The following is a 19510-nucleotide window of genomic DNA, read 5'->3' as shown; positions in this document are numbered from 1 at the left end:
TGTCCATTTGCATCTGTGTAGCCAGGCAAACTTAGCTTACGGAAGGAAGCACTTGAATTAGCCTACAACCAACTAGTCTCGCTGAAACTACATGTAATGCTTCCTTCACTACAATATAATCCTCCTAAATTGGGAATATTAGGCTTGGGCATTAAAAGCAACTTGTTAAGTTGTTACATAATAGGGAGCGATCGCCTACTTTATGTTTGATTTTACTTTTTAAAAAATGCTGCAGGCAGCTCCCTACACTTGATTTGTTATTTAAAAACTACTTGAAGTTGGTAAGTCTTACTTAGTTCTTAGTGTAAAAGAATCCAGAGTGTATTTTCATTTATTTTCCACTGAAAATGGTGAGCTGTAATATAGTAGGGAGTGATTTATTTTTTTACTGGTGAATATTTTATTTCTCATTTTATTCTAACTAATGTTTGACTTTATTGTACAAATGCTGCTGGCATCTCCCTGCACAAAATTTCATGTTCAATTTTACAATTAAACATACATTTCATGGATATGAAGGTCTGTGTCAGTGTGTGCCATGTTTAATTTCATGTGAATTATAATGTTTACATTTATCGGTTATCGGCATCCCAATTCCATAATAATCGGTATCGGCCCTGAAAAAAACATATCGGTCGATCCCTATTCAACATTAAAATTTAACTATGTTTCCAATGATATGGAACCAAATATTTGCTTTATGGTATAAAGAATGATTTGAGGGTGTATTCAGACCAGGATACTTCGATAGTTCACTTGCTTTGGTCCGAACCAAATGTTTTTTTTATTTTTTCATTTTGGTGCGGTTCGCTTTCACACTGTACATTTTAGTAAGCGGACCAAAATCTGTCAACAAAGCCACACGCCCTGAGGTCGTTCAGCTATTGGTCAGAGACGACACGCGCACAAAGCGCTGTTCTGGGGAGCGCGTGAACCCCTTCTCCTTCATTTTCTCACTGAATACAGCAAACACGTCGGCATTTTTGTGTGTTCTCTCCAAAAGCTCAGATATGTGGACATCTGCCCATATATCCACAATAGGCTTGGCACGGTTATGGGAAAAAAACCGAACCGTACGATACGCCTGTTGCGGTGCAATACGCGTATAAACCGCGGTACCCCTATTTAAGACGTTCGCCAAAAAAAAAAAAAAGCCGAATGCCCGTATGAAACCACGTGGTTCTCTTTCGCGCGAACAGGGGTGATAGCGTTCCGGCGCCGCGCCGGATTTCCGGCGTACCGTGGCGCCGGAAAAAAAAAAAATCTAGTTCGCCCATTATCCTGTGTCATTCCGAGATGCGCAGATAGACAGTAAAGGGAATTCGGAATTCCCTTTACTGTCTATCTGCGCATCTCAGAATGACACAGGATAATGGGCGAACTAGATTTTTTTTTTTCCGGCGAGGGGAGGGGAGGTTTGTTTTAAACAGTGCAGTGATTGGTTTTATTGCAATATTTTAAATTGGCTGTGTGTGTATTTTGTAATAAATCATTCTAAGAATACAGTGGCACTTTAAGATTAGATAAGAAATCCAGCCATACGTTTCAAAACACTGCACTTTAATTTCAAGTGAAAAAATACATCCTCACTCTCAGGGATTAGAAGAGTTTTTGATTCGGTTTTTGTATATAGGTGGTTGGTCGGTCGCCACATAAAAGTTTAAGTTTTAACACACACATCTGTTCAAAAGTAAGCTTTAAGAACTCATTTTTATTTCTTCCAATTATGAAAACTCTGTATGTGACAAAAGACACCTGGTTCCTCTAGATGCCACAACATGGCAGCAAACACTCCTGACACTTTGTATAAATACTGTAGTAAATAAAAAAGCTGTTGAAATCATCCATGTCTTCCCTCTTGCTGTTTCAAAATACTACCTGGCTTTTCATCAGAGATTGTTCATAAAATGTGCTTATGTCAACTCAAACTCAGTTTGTGCATGATTATTTCATTGTAACTATAATTTTAACCTCTCTTAAATGCTGTATCCTAAACTATGTTTACTTAAGGTAAATAGTAGGCTATATGCCCAAATACAGAGTACTTAAGATTTAAAAAAAAAAAAAACGCAATACGTACCGAACCGCAGACCTCAAACCGCAATACGTACCGAACCGCGACTTTTGTGAACCGTGCCACCCCTAATCCACAAGGGTACGCGTTTCTTCCTCGGCCCACGTTTGCCCCCTACTCATTTTTTGTACTCTGTAGTCTAGCCTACCACTGGTCTGAATGACTGAACGACTGTTGTAAGGTTCTCTTGACAACCGAAACAGTGTTTGCACTTTGCGGTGGAGTGTCAAGACTCCGTTTCCCATAATGCTCGACAAATGACGGAAGCTCCCGAGGTACAAAAAAAGCAAAACTGTCGGATTAGGTCCGGTCTGCTTTCACACCTCCAAAAGATCCGCACCAGGGTTCCTTTGGTCCGGACCGAGTCCGACCTTGCAGCTCGGTCTCGGTCCGCACCAGAGTTCGGTGGTTTGTATTCAGACCAACCCAAAAGGTCCGGACCAAGGGAAATTTGGTTCGTTTGGTCCGGACCAAACAACATAGGTGTGAATACACCCTAAGTGCATCCCTTTTGGAGCTACCTGTGGTCAAAAAAAGCACTTTTTCTAAATGACACGAGTAATTTTGCTAAATATGACATATATTGCCATACATTCACCAAAAATCACCTTATCACCAATTTTTTTTTTGCATGGTAAACAGAGCTATCACAGGGCTACAATAAACAACCAAGTTTATTTAGTCAAGCCTTTTGATATTGAAGATAATAAGTGTTAAATGTGATTTTTAGCTTGCGTACCCTGATTGTAAAACAACCCTTAACAGGATTAATCTTGATTCGCCTTGAGCAATGCTTAAACAAATAATGATTTTAGAAACCCGTCTGACGGGGTGTGAATAACTCGTTTTGAATATATGAGTAAACCCCTGACATGTAGCTCAGTGTTGTGAGAAGCAGCAGCAGTGAATAAACACGTACTTCCTGAAATCCGGACAGAAACACGACAGAGACTGCGCTCCACAGCTCCAGCAACCCGGACAGAGCAGAAGCAGAAGTGTGGCTCACATCCGACTCCATTTCTCTTTCAGAAGACACACACAAACACCACCAGGCGGCTAAGCTAACTTCATTTCATGCCGTCAGCTCCGGAAACTGAAACTGAACATGAGCCGCACTGTAACAAAGCTAAAGGAGCTCAAACCGAGAGTCTTCAGGGCTTTCTATCCGGGGTATACCGCGGCGTTTATTTCTCCCTGGCTGGGAAGCTCCACACAGCTGCACTTCAACCTGCTGCTACAACACGTCGGCGTTTGAAAACGTCATTACGTCACAAAATACAGCCGGACAAAGTACAGTAAAGTCTTAACTTAAAAAAAATAATAATAATTAAATAATAATAATAATAATAAAGCTGCAATCGACTGCACTCGGAGATGGGAAACGAACATTCAAACATTCGGAACTGCAAGTTGAGAATTCAGGCAACGTCCACAGAGCATGCGCACAAATGACGTCACAACAAGATGGCGGCGCACATATGCACACTCAAAACAGTAAACTACGGAAGTCGAGAAAGGCCACGCGAGATAGTAGTAGGCATAGATTTACACAGAAGACTAGTGCTGCGTTCATGTGCTATGGGAAGTTGATATTTTCCAGTTGGGAAGTGGTATTTACCAGTGTGTTGTGTTCACATGCTTTTGTTGTTGTTGACAAATTAAAGATGGTGGACCAGATTCAGAATCAGGCCTGTTATTTGGCTAAAACAATTATAGATTGCCTTGTACATCAGCTGCAGCAGGAACATGAGTTATCAAAAGGTAAATAATGCTGAATATTTCCTGATCATGACAAGTAGAGATTTTCTTAACACATTGAATGCCACGCGGTTTTTGGAAATTTGGCTGTAGCCACAATGAGAGTAGCCAGTATCTAGATCATTGTTGGCGTTCTTTGGACAGCCACAGAATATTTTGTATTAGGCTATAATATCTCATCTCATTATCTCTAGCCGCTTTATCCTTCTACAGGCTCGCAGGCAAGCTGGAGCCTATCCCAGCTGACTATGGGCGAAAGGCGGGGTACACCCTGGACAAGTCGCCAGGTCATCACAGGGCTGACACATAGACACAGACAACCATTCACACTCACATTCACACCTACGGTCATTTTAGAGTCACCAGTTAACCTAACCTGCATGTCTTTGGACCGTGGGGGAAACCGGAGCACCCGGAGGAAACCCACGCGGACACGGGGAGAACATGCAAACTCCGCACAGAAAGGCCCTCGCCGGCCCCGGGGCTCGAACCCAGGACCTTCTTGCTGTGAGGCGACAGCGCTAACCACTACACCACCGTGCCGCCCGCTATAATATACATATTATAATAATATAATATACATAACATGACTCGTTTAAAAGGTGAGAGTCAGCTTTCCGTAGGTGAAAACCACTTCTTTCTTGGTTCATAAGCTAGTCTTGTACCGCTCGCCGCCATGTTGAAAAGGTTAAAGTTCATCTCATCTCGGCAGCTCGTGTATCAAAATTTTCTACGAGTTGCCCAGTGGAAAATACCACAAGAGGGGGCGTTCATGTGTGCTTTCCATGTCGGTGTTTGGTATTTACCATAATTCCCATAGCACATGAACGCACCATAGATTCCTCACCGTAATCCGAACTATGGTGGAACAGGATATGGTGTACTCTGACATCTCTCCTAGACTGGATTGAAGGTGTCGAATTTTGTAATAAAAAGTGCAATAACAAATTTTTAAGACGTTCCTTACAAAATAATTGCTTTCCTAATTCTGTCAAAAGAGATTACATATTAAAAGATTTTGAAACAGTAGAAATTAAAAAGATTAGAACTAAATAGCTCTCCTTTCTAATTCCCTTCAAAGCGAAAGAAATACAGTTCAGAATTTTGAATAGAATTTACCCAACCAAAGAATTTCTTAAGAAGAAATTTAAATTTGAAACTGTGTTTTGTGAAACAGAGGAGGAGGAGGAGGATTTGGAACATCTTTTCTTTCTATGTGATTTAATACAAAGATTTTAGATTGATTTTCAGGCTTGGCTACAGTCTAGGGGGATTCAGTTTGCCCCTTTATCCATTAAAGAAATTAAATTTGGAGTGTTTTTAAATAATAACAAAATTGAATATGGTATTAATAATTTACTACTTTTAGGTAAACACTTTATTCACAAATGTCGTTTTTTTAAAAACTAAACCTTATGTTACACACTGGAAGAATGACCTCAAGCTTTTTGCCAAATCTTTAAAAAGTTAGTTGAAAATAAGGATGTTGGTTATTTTATATCCTTTTTGGATGACTTTGATTTACTCGATTAACATATGTAAAGATAGTTAAGTAGCCCCTTTCTTGTTCATATTTTTTACTTTATTGCTATGTGTGTGTTTTACTACTTTGATGTTTTTGGATCTGTATATATATGGTGCTCTATTTGTTTGTATTTTGAATGTTTTGGGGGAAAAAAAAAAGATTCCTCACCGCACAGGGCAGCCATCTTACCACAGACAAGGGGTATGAAGACTTACGCAAGCACAGCACAGCACTCACATTATGATTTACAGGAAATCAAAGTACTGACTTTGATGACAAGATGATGTGTGTCTCTTAATTGTAGATGTTTATATCAGTATGTTTAGTTTTATTTTAACTGCACATTGGAGCCTAGTCAAATGAAATTTCAATCTTCTGTGCTATTGACTTTGACATGATAATCAGCTTTGAATGTTCTTTTTGTAAATGTAAAGATATCTTTTTATCCTTGGAAGTATAACCACATGTGATTAATTAAATGCTTTTTTTGTCACAAACTACCGTGAGTCGCTGTCACTGTTTCATACTATTACTTACTCGGGCAGTGCATTTGTTATTATGCTATGATGTGAGTTTACATTTGTTATTATGCTAATGATGTGAGTTTACATTTGTTATTATGCTATGATGTGAGTGCATTAGGTTTTTGAGGTGGATGAAGTATTTCTGAAGTTTCAGAAGTGAGTAAGCTGTTTATTTAACTTTAGCTTCCCCTACGGCCCTATCAGTAAAAATATTTTAACTAAAAATTGGAAATAAATTGTATGGTTATTTGTCCTAAGGCCGCAGTTATCCGTGTTAGGCTTCTCACAGCATAGGAATTTCAGCATGCATCCTGTCTTACAGTCTGTAGTATACTGAAATATTTTCGCCAAGCTATGCGTATTTTTTTAAAACATAAAATGATTATTCATCATTAATATCATAAATACATACTTCCGTTTTTTTTTTTTTATATAACAAACCAAACCGTTTGAATATCGATTGAAATTTGAGGAAGTTACAGTCATCTGAAAAGTACATATCGCTACCAACACAATGTAATGGGTAAGCCAGCTGTCTGAGGTAAGATGGCCGCCATGTGCGGACGTTCGACTTCGTTGACGGGCAACGGGGACGAGGCATCTAGTCTTCTATGTAAATCTATGGTAATAGTATAAGCGAATTGCGAATCTCGGCCCGGGCAGTGCATTATGGGATCGCTAATTTTTTTTTTGGCTACCAAACAGCACTTCAAAATGGCGGAAAGCAGTATTGACAACTACGATTTAGATCAGTTTAAACTTTGGAAAGTTGACGATTTGAAACGGTTTTGCAGTCGTCGTGGACTGCCTGTGACAACCAAGACCACGACTGGCACTAGGGCAAAACGTAAAGAAGAACTGGTTGCCCTTGCCTATGCAGCATCAGTCCAGAACTTACCATGCGTTTTATCTTAGGCCTTATAGATTACTTTATATAATTAACAGTAGATGTATTCATATATTATATGAATACATCTACTGTTAATTATATAAAGTAATCTAAGCCTGCTTTAATCTGTAGGCCTCCTGACTATAATCTATATGGCCCTTATTATGGGACACGAAGGTGGGCGATATTACAGTAAGATGGAAAGATGTAGTAAACCTGTAGGCCTTTTCTGCATAATAACTACGTAATATTTTGTTAGAATTGCCAAAAATAAATGACAAACTTGCATTTTTTTGCCATCTTTTACGTCCTTCTGGGTCTTTTTTTCGGTTGGAAATGTAATCAAAACAAACGGAGGTTCACATGACCCGTCTTCAGATGTAGGCCCAGTACAATTGTGCGTTTTCTTCCACCGCTTAAGTTTATAACTTCCATTGGTACATTGGTAAAAAGCACAGTGTGCACCTGTCATAGTTTTACAATTCACTTAAGGCTTAAGGTCTTTAAGCCAATCGCTATAAAGCTTTAAAGTTCACGGTCCACTACCTGTCTTCCTATAGTAACTTCAGCGCCTCGGTAGTTCATTTGGTAGCCACGCATGCGTACAAGCGTTGCACGCTTCACTTATTTCTTGTCTCCTCTCCCCCCTTTTTTTAAATTATACCCACACAAAGGCTGTAAAATATCTCTCTAGCCCAGGGCTTTTCAAAGTGTGGGGTGCGCCTCCCCTAGGGGGCGCCAGAGTTCGGGGGGGGGCGCAACGTGAGGAAAAATAAACCGGAATAAGTGACTATTGCGGACATTTAGCGAACTTCAGCTAGCCTTTGCCAGAGACAAAATGGATCGATTTTTAGTACCTAAAGCTACAGTGAGTGAGGAGACAGAGTCTGGGCCAAGCAAAAAAAAGCAGGAAGTATGACCACGATTATTTAAAGTTTGGATTTTCATGGACTGGATCTGAAGATGCTCCGCTGCCAGTGTGTTGTCTGCCAAGAGGTGCTAGCTAACGATGCTATGAGATGTTTAAAATGTGTAAAACAAGATGTTTTTTTTTTTTTAAAAAAAAGCACAGATGTTTAAAATGTGCAAAAAAAGATGTTTTTTAAAAAAAGCACAGATGTTTTAAAATGTGTAAAAAAAGATGTTTTCAAAAAGCACAGATGTTTAAAATGTGTAAAAGAAAAAATTATGTGTACAACAACCATTTTTTAAAAATACGAATGGAACATTAAGTATAGCAACAACAAAAATTGGGGGGGGGGGGGGACGCTGTTGTTTATTTGCTCTCTGAGGGGGGGCTGACTCTCCCACACTTTGAAAACCCCTGCTTTATCCTGTTCTACAGGGTTGCAGGCAAGCTGGAGCCTATCCCAGCTGACTACGGGCGAAAGGCGGGGTACACCCTGGACAAGTCGCCAGGTCATCACAGGGCTGACACATAGACACAGACAACCATTCACACTCACATTCACACCTACGCTCAATTTAGAGTCACCAGTTAACCTAACCTGCATGTCTTTGGACTGTGGGGGAAACCGGAGCACCCGGAGGAAACCCACGCGGACACGGGGAGAACATGCAAACTCCACACAGAAAGGCCCTCGCCAGCCCCAGGGCTCGAACCCGGACCTTCTTGCTGTGAGGCGACAGCGCTAACCACTACACCACCGTGCCGCCCTAAGCCATAATCATCAAAATTAAAACAAAAAAGGCTTTAAATATTTCACTTTACATGTAATGAATATAGAATATATGAAAGTTTACCTTTTTGAATTAAATTATGAAAAAAAAGGAACTTTTTCATGGTATTCTAATTTTTTGAGATGCACTAGTAGACAACCATTCACACCTATGGTCAATTTAGAGTTGCCAGTTAACCTAACCTGCATATCTTCGGACTGTGGTGGAAATTGGAGCACCCGGAGGAAACCCACACGGACAACATGCAAACTCCGCACAGAAAGGCCCTCATCGGCCACGGGGCTCGAACCCGGACCTTCTTGCTGTGAGGCGTCAGCACTAATCATTACACCACCGTGCCACCCCGCTGTAAAACATAACAAAACAAAAGACAATAGTACAAAGACCGTGAATACAAGATCTCCTTCTTCTAGCTGTTCCCGATTAGGGTTTGCCACAGCGGATCTTTCGTCTCCATTGCTCCCCGTCTTCTGCATCCTTCTCTACCACACCTGCCACTTTCATGTCCTCTCTTACCACATCCATGTATCTCCTCTTTGGTCTTCCTCGTTTTCGTGTGCCTGGCAGCTCCATCCTCAACATTCTCCTTCCAACATGCTCTGCATCTCTTCTCAGGATGTGCCCGTACCATCTCAGTGTCATCTCTCTTAGCTTAATTCACAAGCTCTCCACATGTGCTGTCCCTCTGATGTGCTCGTTCCTTATCCTGTCCAACCTTGTCATTCCCATCGCAAACCTTAACATCTTCAACTCCACCACCTCCAACTTTGCCTCCTGTCTGTTCGTTAAGGGTACGGTATCCAATCCATATATCATAGCTGGTCTCACTACCGTCTTATACATCTTACCCTTCACTTTTGCTGGGACTTTCCTATCACAAATGACTCCCGAAATCCTTCTCCAACTGCTCCACCCTGCCTGCACTCTCTTTCTCACCTCACTATCTCAGCCCCCATTTTCCTGCACAGTTGACCCCAGGTACTTGAATTCACCAACTTTCTTTACGTCTACTCCTTGCATCTTCACTACACTCTCATCCCCATTCTCATTGATGCACATGTATTCTGTTTTGCTACTGCTCACCTTCATTCCTCTTCGTTCCAATGCATACCTCCATCTCTTCAAACCCGGCTCAACCTCCTTTCTACTTTCACCACATATCACAATATCATCCGCAAATGTCATGTTCCATGGTGACTCTTGCCTCACTTTGTCCATCAAGCTATCCATCACTATGGCAAACAAGAAAGGACTCAAAGCAGATCCTTGATGGAGTCCCACCTTCACCTTGAACCATTCAGTCGTTCCAACTGCACACCTCACTGTTGTTTCACTGTTCTCATATATGTCTTGCACCACTCTAATATACTTCTCATTCACTCCACACTTTCTCATACAATACCATAACTCATCTCTCGGCACTCTAAAGACCGTGAATACAAGATATGTGTAAGATTTTTAAAGTGCAAAACAAATCCTTAAGTGATTTATACAGCATCAGTGATTTGTAGTAATACTCAGTCATAGGATTTTCTGTTTTTTTTGGGGGGGGCTTTTTCCACCTTTATTGGATAGGACAGTGTAGGAGAGAGACGGGGAGGGATCGAACCCCAGTCCCCGGATTTGTGGTATGGCGCCTTATCCACCTGCATACATGTCAACCTTTGGTCAATCAAACCTGTATAACCAACCTCCAAAATCCGTATAAGATGCAAATTAAAATAATTTACCTAAAATTTGAATGATAATTAACAATGATATATCCCAGTTACTTTTTATTCAATATTAATAACAATAAACCTTCAGAATGAATACAAAGTATTTTTCCAGTCTCACGTGTGAAAGGTAATCCCATGTGATCTCGTTTGGACGGTAAACCTGTTGGTACAGTTAAACGCAGCAGATGAATGAGGCATCTTTATTCTCAGCTACTGTCTAGACGCTATACCAGAGACGGTTGAAGAATCTCCACTTTGCCACATCCAATATGGCGGCGAGGATGACGTATGATTCTACGCACAAGGCGGCGTCTATGTTTATATGTCTATGACTTCACGGTTGGCGGGATTCTCGCAATGCAGTGTGCGCATGATCAAAAGTGGAACGAAGTCTCGCTACCACAAGATAACGCGCGATTTCATAAGACTCTTTACTGGCTGTCTGTGGTGTACAGTACGCTTATCATCGTGGGAATTGATTATAGCTCTAAATAAATATTGAAGTTTTTTTAAAGAATCCATATAACTTTATTTATACGCCCGTATACTACGTTTATTGAATCAAATCCGTATAAAATACGGACATTCCGTATAGGTTGACATGTATGCACCTGAGCCACTTATTCTTAAAAGTATTAGTGACTCAGTACATTTAAATGTTACATTTAGTAACTTTAAGTGACATCTTAAATGTTCTTTTTAACAGCATTTCATTATCTTTATGGCATCATGGAAAGTCACTTCAAGTTATAACTAAGAATTCTTATAGTACAAGTAAATACACTGAAATTTAGCATTTTGTAAACTTTTAGGATACTTTAAGAATATCTTAAAGCTGTTAATTCATCTAGCATTGAATGATTTGCAAGAGGTGAGCAAAATCTTCAGAAACAGAATAGAGGATTTAATTACTGCAGAAATCACCATAATACCAATATATGACAGTGCGCCGCTGGCCACAGTGATGAAATACTAGTATGCTACTGATGCGCATCTCGGAAATAACATATCCCAAGATGACTTTCTGGATAACTACTTGATAATGGTGAATTATCCTCAAACAATCCCCAAGATAGTCAATGTTAAACTAAAAAGCAACAAAATTAAAGAAAAAAAAAAAAGTTACTTACAATTTCTGTATACACACTAAGGAATTCAGATGCAAGAAGAAAGAAGTCCCAAGACTGATCTGAAGCTGATGTGCTTGCTTGGCCATTGTTATTGTCAGAGACATCAGAGGCCCTTGAAGATTCCACTGAATCTGATCATTGAAATGATAAAATGTTATCTAGACTATTCCAGGGGTTATAGCACCTTAAGCAACAGAAAATAAATAAAAATAAACACCAACCTGATGATGGCTCAATTTCAAAGCCTAATATGTCCAAAGGATTTTCCAAACTAGCTTGCAGTCCTCTCTGAATCTCTGTTTTGTCTTGAACAGCTGCTTGATTGTTTTCATTTTTATTGAAATGCCCACTATCTTCCCCAGGGCTCAAATCCTGGCTCTGGGATTCACCTTCCTGACCGTTCACGTTGAGTAATTCACTGGATTCTTGATGAACCTCTGGAGTTTCAGCTACCTTGGTCAATGAGATGGATTCCACTGGATTTTCCACCTCTTCAGACACGTTCTCTGCTACACAAAAAGCATCGGTATAATGGTCTTTTTCAACCATAAGGTTCACAATTCACAAAGCATATTTTTCAGGCCTTCATGGTCTATGACTAGAGGGCCAATATTGAAAAATGTCCAAACATAAAAAAGCACACCAAGTGAGCATCTGAAAATCTTTAGATCATCTTTGTGAGCTGTTGTGCTAATTAACAGTTATTCAAAGAAGAGGGTTAAGTAACAAAAAGAGGGTTGTTTCAATTCATGCTCAATTTCTGAAATTTGGTTTATGCTTTTTTTGGATAAGGAAGGGGTATGAATGCTCAAAATGAATCATGGAAAAATAAAATATTTATCTTTGTTCAGAATATTCATTCAATATCCTTTATATCGTCAACAATTATGTTAAAAGATCTGACGTATTGTATACTGCATACACGCTAGAACACATGGTTATACTTTTGGTGTTCAAAATTATCTTACCCTTTTCAAAGTCAGACTTGTTCTCCTTCACTACTGGGACACTGATACTGTATTTTTGATGCAGATCAAAAACAAACTCCTGAAAATCATCAAAAACAGCAGTTTCCTCGTCAGTCATGAGTGGGTCAATCTTCTGTCCAAGATCCCGTACCCTCTGCTCCCGAGTATCCAGCATTTTGTCGATCTCATCAAGTATGGCGTTTTCCGAAACCTCTACAATACTCGCCAGCGTACGCTCCAGGCCCTCGCTGTCTTGTGAGTAAGACTGCATGGCAGACTTTAGCTGAAGATCCAACTCGGTGAACATTGCTTCAACTCTGTAAAGGTCTTTAATGGTAAGGTGCCGCAAAATGCGTTCCATCTTGTCGTCCTTAAAGCGGTCTCTTAAAAGTGTGAGTCTCAGCACACTGTCGCTGTATTCAGGCACTTTACGGAGGCCAGAATCTGCACTGTTGCTGTCAACAGACTTTCCATCATCTTTTTTATCATTAGGTAAGGAGTCCGAGATGTCCAACATGACAGTTTTCCCATCATGGGATATCTGTTCTGTCTTATTTGCTTGTCCGGGCGAGTTCTCATGTGGCTGTTTAGGCATGGCTAATTCATTTTTTTCTAATTGAGATTCAAGGTTGGTGTTTTCAATGGATTCTTCGAGCTCCTCAGCAAGTTTGGTTTTAGCAGATAATATAGCATTTTCATCCTCTAGTAGCTCCTCAAGCTCTTCTCGCTCCTCATCAATGTTAGGGTCACTTTTTTCAGTTTTCAGTGCATCTTCAAATAAATCGATAATCTCTCTTTTAACTCTGTCTATTTGTTCATCTGTCTGTTCCTCAAGCTGAGGTACACTGTGAACACCTTCCTCGAAGAGGGCCTCAGATTTGTGTGAATCTATTTCACTGGGGATTGGCTTTAAAATATTTTTTTCTCCAAAGGATTTGATAGGTTTGTCCAACACTGGCTTTACATCTTCTAATGATGATGATGGAGGATCAGATTCAGATTCAACAGCATCAACAAGGGTATCATCCTGATCTGAAGACTTGCCCTTAATTTCCTCTAATTCTTCATCATATTTTAATACATTAGCATTTTCATCCTGTACTTCAGCATAGTTATTGTCGTCATTTAATGAATTAATTACAGGGTCATTAATGGAGGATTTCATTTCATCGGCTACTTCACTTGTTTCTGAGTCATGAACCAAACTGGTCTGACGTTCATCTGCATCTTTGTCAGTTGTTTTAGCGTGAAGGTCATCCTCATCATCATCGTTGTCATCACTGTTATCTTCAGGTAAATCTGTCCTCTTGCCTCCACTTACAATTTTAAAAACTGTGTCCCCTAAAGTAGACCACATGCTGTCATCCTTCTTTGCCTCAACCGAGGCAGAAGGCTGAAATGGAACGTCTTTATCTTTGGACTCGTTTGCATCTGGAACGTTGTCCTCAAAATAACGTGGTTTCTCTTCAAAAGTAAGTAGTGAAGGTTCTTTCATACGTTCCTCTTCTACTTCACTTGGTTGCTCAACCAAGTCATTACTCTCAGCTTCATCGTCATTATAGGGGGTTACCTTCTCTGTGTGTTCATCATCTGAGGTAACAGCATCAAAAGTTGTGCCTAAAGTAGTTTTAATTACAGAAATGGCTTCTACCGGTGTTGTATGGTCACTTTTCTCTAACACTCCACCATCCTTAGGTGAAGGTTCATCTGGTGTGTCCTTGTTTGTTGCTTGTTCCAGATCAGAATCACCATCAGCAGTCTCTTTAACACTGTAACTGCCTTTACCCGTTTCGTACGAAGCTGTTGTTTTCAGTGGAAGTCGAGTGGCTTGAGAATCTCGCAAATCACTGGGATCTTCTGTGTCGGCTTCATGTACAGCTTCATTTTCTGTACGCAGTACGTCAGAATTTATAGTTTCTTCCATCTCTCTGTTTTCAGCATCCTCCTCACTGAGAGATGTTTCTTCTTTCTGAAATGAGACGTGTTTATCTTTTGACTCGTTTGCATCAGGAACATTGTCCTCAAAATAACGTGGTTTCTCTTCAAAAGTAAGTAGTGAAGGTTCTCTCATACGTTCCTCTTCTACTTCACTTGGTTGCTCAACCAAGTCATTACTCTCAGCTTCTTCATCATCATCATTATAGGGGGTTACCTTCTTTGTGCGTTCATCATCTGAAGTAACAGCATCAAAAGTGGTGCCTAAAGTAGTTTTTAATTTGGAAATGGCTTCTACCGGCGTTGTATGGTCACTTTTCTCTAAAACGCCACCATCCTTAGGTGAAGGTTCATCTGGCATGTCTTTGTTTGTTGCTTGTTCCAGATCAGAATCACCATCAGCAGTCTCTTTAACACCGTAACTGCCTTTATCCATTTCGTATGAAGCTGTTGTTTTCAGTGGAAGTCGAGTGGATTCAGAATCTTGCAAATCACTGGGATCTTCTGTGTCAACTTCATGTTCAGCTTCATTTTCTGTATGCAGTAAGTCAGAATTTACAGTTTCTTCCGTCTCTCTGTTTTCAGCATCCTCCTCACTGAGAGACGTTTCTTCTTTCTGAAATGAGATGTGTTTATCTTCTGACTCGTTTGCATCAGGAACATTGTCCTCAAAATAACGTGGTTTCTCTTCAAAAGTAAGTAGTGAAGGTTCTCTCATACGTTCCTCTTCTACTTCATTTGGTTGCTCAACCAAGTCATTTCTCTGAGCTTCATCATCATCATCAGCATCATCATAGGGGGTTACCTTCTTTGTGCGTTCATCATCTGAAGTAACAGCATCAAAAGTGGTGCCTAAAGTAGTTTTTAATTCGGAAATGGCTTCTACCGGTGTTGTATGGTCACTTTTCTCTACATCCTTAGACGAAGGTTCATCTGGAATGTCTTTGTTTATTGCATGTTCCAGATCAGAATCACCATCAACACTCTCTTCAACACCTTCACCAGTGTCACTGACAACGTAACTGTCTTTATCACTTTCATATGAAGCTATTGTTTCCAATAGCAGTTGAACAGTTTCAGAATCATGCAAATCACCAGCATCTTCTATGTCAACTTCGTGTTCAGCTTCACTTTTTGTATGCAATGAGTCAGAATTTACAGTTTCTTCTGTCTCTCTATCTTCAGCAGCATCCATTTCTACTGTTTTATTAATTGGGTCATCAGCTTCATTTATCAGTGAGCTTCGTAACAGCATATCAATGTCATAGCTTTCAAATTTATCTAGTCCAGTGTCAAAACAGACAAAGTCCGTTTCCTGAAAAACATTCAAAAACAGATTACTTTCCAAATGAACTCAAGTTCTATTAAGTTGATTAATAATGAAATAATTCCATTTATATTATAAAATAATATAAAACATGGCACACAAATCTATTAATAAACCATTATGACAACCATTTTACAATGAAATGATAAACAAACAAATAAATAAAGAGGTGTCCTAACCAAGTACTATTACGATGTTACAAAACACAAGGGTAATTGATTATTACACAACAATACACCTACCTCAGCACGCACTTCTATTTCTTTTTCTGTATATATGTGATTAATGTTCAGAAAGTCCTTTGGGAAATAGCCAAAGTTGTTACCAACCTAAAAAAAAAAGGGGGGGGGTTGTTCATACTAAAGTACAATAATATGCAGTTATGTAATTGTACACCTGTTTACAGGTCTCAGTGTAGTGGTTAATTCTGATTATTCTATCCACATTCACTGGATATGAGCAATCGTGTGCTCTGATTGGCTACTCTACTACTAGGCAATCAGCTCATATACAGTGAGTAGAGAAAAACAAACTGGCAGAGCGCATCAAGTCAGATATCACTTTATCAAGTATTAAAAAGAAACAAATACAACCCCGATTCCAAAAAAGTTGGGACAAAGTACAAATTGTAAATAAAAACGGAATGCAATGATGTGGAAGTTTCAAAATTCCATATTTTATTCAGAATAGAACATAGATGGCATATCAAATGTTTAAACTGAGAATATGTATCATTTAAAGAGAAAAATTCGGTGATTTTAAATTTCATGACAACAACACATCTCAAAAAAGTTGGGACAAGGCCATGTTTACCACTGTGAGACATCCCCTTTTCTCTTTACAACAGTCTGTAAACGTCTGGGGACTGAGGAGACAAGTTGCTCAAGTTTAGGGATAGGAATGTTAACCCATTCTTGTCTAATGTAGGATTCTAGTTGCTCAACTGTCTTAGGTCTTTTTTGTCGTATCTTCCGTTTTATGATGCGCCAAATGTTTTCTATGGGTGAAAGATCTGGACTGCAGGCTGGCCAGTTCAGTACCCGGACCCTTCTTCTACGCAGCCATGATGCTGTAATTGATGCAGTATGTGGTTTGGCATTGTCATGTTGGAAAATGCAAGGTCTTCCCTGAAAGAGACGTCGTCTGGATGGGAGCATATGTTGCTCTAGAACCTGGATATACCTTTCAGCATTGATGGTGTCTTTCCAGATGTGTAAGCTGCCCATGCCACACGCACTAATGCAACCCCATACCATCAGAGATGCAGGCTTCTGAACTGAGCACTGATAACAACTTGGGTTCTCCTTCTCCTCTTTAGTCCGAATGACACGGTGTCCCTGATTTCCATAAAGAACTTCAAATTTTGATTCGTCTGACCACAGAACAGTTTTCCACTTTGCCACAGTCCATTTTAAATGAGCCTTGGCCCAGAGAAGACGTCTGCGCTTCTGGATCATGTTTAGATACGGCTTCTTCTTTGAACTATAGAGTTTTAGCTGGCAATGGCGGATGGCACGGTGAATTGTGTTCACAGATAATGTTCTCTGGAAATATTCCTGAGCCCATTTTGTGATTTCCAATACAGAAGCATGCCTGTATGTGATGCAGTGCCGTCTAAGGGCCCGAAGATCACGGGCACCCAGTATAGTTTTCCGGCCTTGACCCTTACGCACAGAGATTCTTCCAGATTCTCTGAATCTTTTGATGATATTATGCACTGTAGATGATGATATGTTCAAACTCTTTGTAATTTTACACTGTCGAACTCCTTTCTGATATTGCTCCACTATTTGTCGGCGCAGAATTTGGGGGATTGGTGATCCTCTTCCCATCTTTACTTCTGAGAGCCGCTGCCACTCCAAGATGCTCTTTTTATACCCAGTCATATTAATGACCTATTGCCAATTGACCTAATGAGTTGCAATTTGGTCCTCCAGCTGTTCCTTTTTTGTACCTTTAACTTTTCCAGCCTCTTATAGAGATCTTGCAGTCACGTGACCGGAAAGTACACAGCCGCCATCTTGTTGGTAAAAAACACCGCTGAATACTGCTGCACTCATGTACAAAATGGATAAATTTCAACCGACGGACTACACGGCTCATTTTTCTAATGAACAGATGACTAGATATATGTCTAAAATAAACGACCTACAGATTAGTGACCCTTATCGATTACCGGACGTAGTTTTCACGACCGTGTCAGTGGATATTGAACTGCCAGAGGTGGAATACCCAGACGTGTATAATTACCTCATTAACTTTCCCTCGCTGTTCAGTGGTGAAGCACTGCGTGCTTATAAATCTCTGGACAGTTATCTTTACAGAAATTCAGGATTTGTCAGCCGCCCTCAGATGTGGCATCTTGTAAACAAGAAAATAACAATCCTCATTGGACGGGTAAGTCACTTAAGTATTACTAGTACTGATACTAGATCAGTAGTATCTAGTATAGCACTGACCAGCCGATTATAGAATAGAATAACGTAATTCTAGCTATAATTCCAAATCGTCCGTCTTATCATGGATCTGGTGTTGGAGAGGTAGAGGCTTGGCAGTGGAGATTTGAGTGGCTGTTTTCTGAGCTTAGTCAACAGGCCGGCTCTGCAGCCTCGCTTTTGCTTCCTCTCCCGACGCCGCCTCCTTCGCTTGCCAGACCCGATAACAATCCACGGAGACCCCGCTGGTCTCGCTATCTCGTCCGGAATGTTGTGCATGCGATGGAAATCGCTACAAACCATCATTTTCTGCTGGAAACCAATGTCCAGTAAGTCCATACGGTTGTAGTGAATATTGAAGTCCGGTACAGACGAACAACACGCAAAAATACACACAAAAAACATAAAAAATGTGCACAGGTAGGGAGAGCTTGTAGCCGCAGCCGTTGTAGTAGAATTGTACATAGTAGGGTTTTCCAGAAGAAAAGGTAGAAGTAGAAGCAGATGTAGAACCAGAAGTAGAATTAGGAAATATGGCGTTTGACTGACAAGATGGCGTCCGTTACAATCTGGATCGGCTGTGACGTCACATGCAAGATCTCTATTGCCCTGTCCCAACTTTTTTGAGATGTGTTGCTGTCATGAAATTTCAAATGAGCCAATATTTGGCATGAAATTTCACAATGTCTCACTTTCGACATTTGATATGTTGTCTATGTTCTATTGTGAATACAATATCAGTTTTTGAGATTTGTAAAGTATTACATTCCATTTTTATTTACAATTTGTACTTTGTCCCAACATTTTTGGAATTGGGGTTGTAGCAAAAAGAATATAGTCTCTCCTGTTCCACACTCCAGCCCAGTCGGTGGCGGTAATGCACCTTTAAGTTGGTTTGCCAACCACCAAAAAAACCCTAAAGAAGAAGAAATTGGCGAAGTGTGTTGCTGAACCAACCAAGTACGAAATATAAACTTTACTCAAAAACAAATCCCCCCAAAATACAAAAAACAGCGCAACAAAATATTGAATGAAAGTATTTCATGGTAAGAACATTTCTTATTTTTCAAGAATTATTATAGCGTTTTCACAAATTGCTACTGTGATTTTGCCGGTTTGTTTACATTCTAAGCAGAAATTATTTTGTCTGACATTTTATACAAAGTTTTTATTTATTGTATTTCCAAAAAATAAAAACGCTCTGCTTCTCAAAATCCAGTGAATGTGGATAGAATAAAACAGCTATTCCACGAAATCGAGTCGTACATGGCTTATAGCCGAATTGGGGCTACGCGCCTCGTCGACTATCAGCTCATGTACGACTCGATTTCATGGAATAACTTAATTATCCCTGATAATTCAAGGCTGTTTCTTGCTACTCCTATGTTAACTGTCCTTATCTTTCTAGTTAAATTCATTTGATGGTCATCCATCCCTAGTAATAATACAAATTATATTAATTATTATAAATGGCTCCTTATGTTTTGCTAAAAGCCAGGCTAATCTTAAAGAGCATTCATTTGCAC

At 39.9% G+C, this 19510-nt stretch overlaps 1 protein-coding gene across 3 annotated transcripts in view; it reads right to left on the bottom strand.

Annotated features, from left to right (window-relative positions):
• The window catches only part of mia3 (MIA SH3 domain ER export factor 3), a 78617-nt gene that overhangs the window by 55657 nt on the left and 3450 nt on the right, over nt 1–19510 (bottom strand). For 2 of the 3 annotated variants that reach the window (XM_060914156.1, XM_060914158.1), the window contains exons 3-6: nt 15792–15878; nt 12288–15537; nt 11541–11828; nt 11320–11450 (exon numbers count right to left, since the gene is read on the bottom strand). In XM_060914156.1, coding sequence (XP_060770139.1) covers nt 11320–11450; nt 11541–11828; nt 12288–15537; nt 15792–15878 — 3756 coding nt within the window. The remainder of the gene's footprint in view (nt 1–11319; nt 11451–11540; nt 11829–12287; nt 15538–15791; nt 15879–19510) is intronic. The other variant, XM_060914157.1, reaches the window with a different exon arrangement.

Source organism: Neoarius graeffei, chromosome 2 (assembly GCF_027579695.1).
Source record: "Neoarius graeffei isolate fNeoGra1 chromosome 2, fNeoGra1.pri, whole genome shotgun sequence".
Taxonomy (NCBI): domain Eukaryota; kingdom Metazoa; phylum Chordata; class Actinopteri; order Siluriformes; family Ariidae; genus Neoarius; species Neoarius graeffei.
Note: the sequence above shows the minus strand (reverse complement) of the source record. Positions and strands in the feature narration are given on the sequence as shown.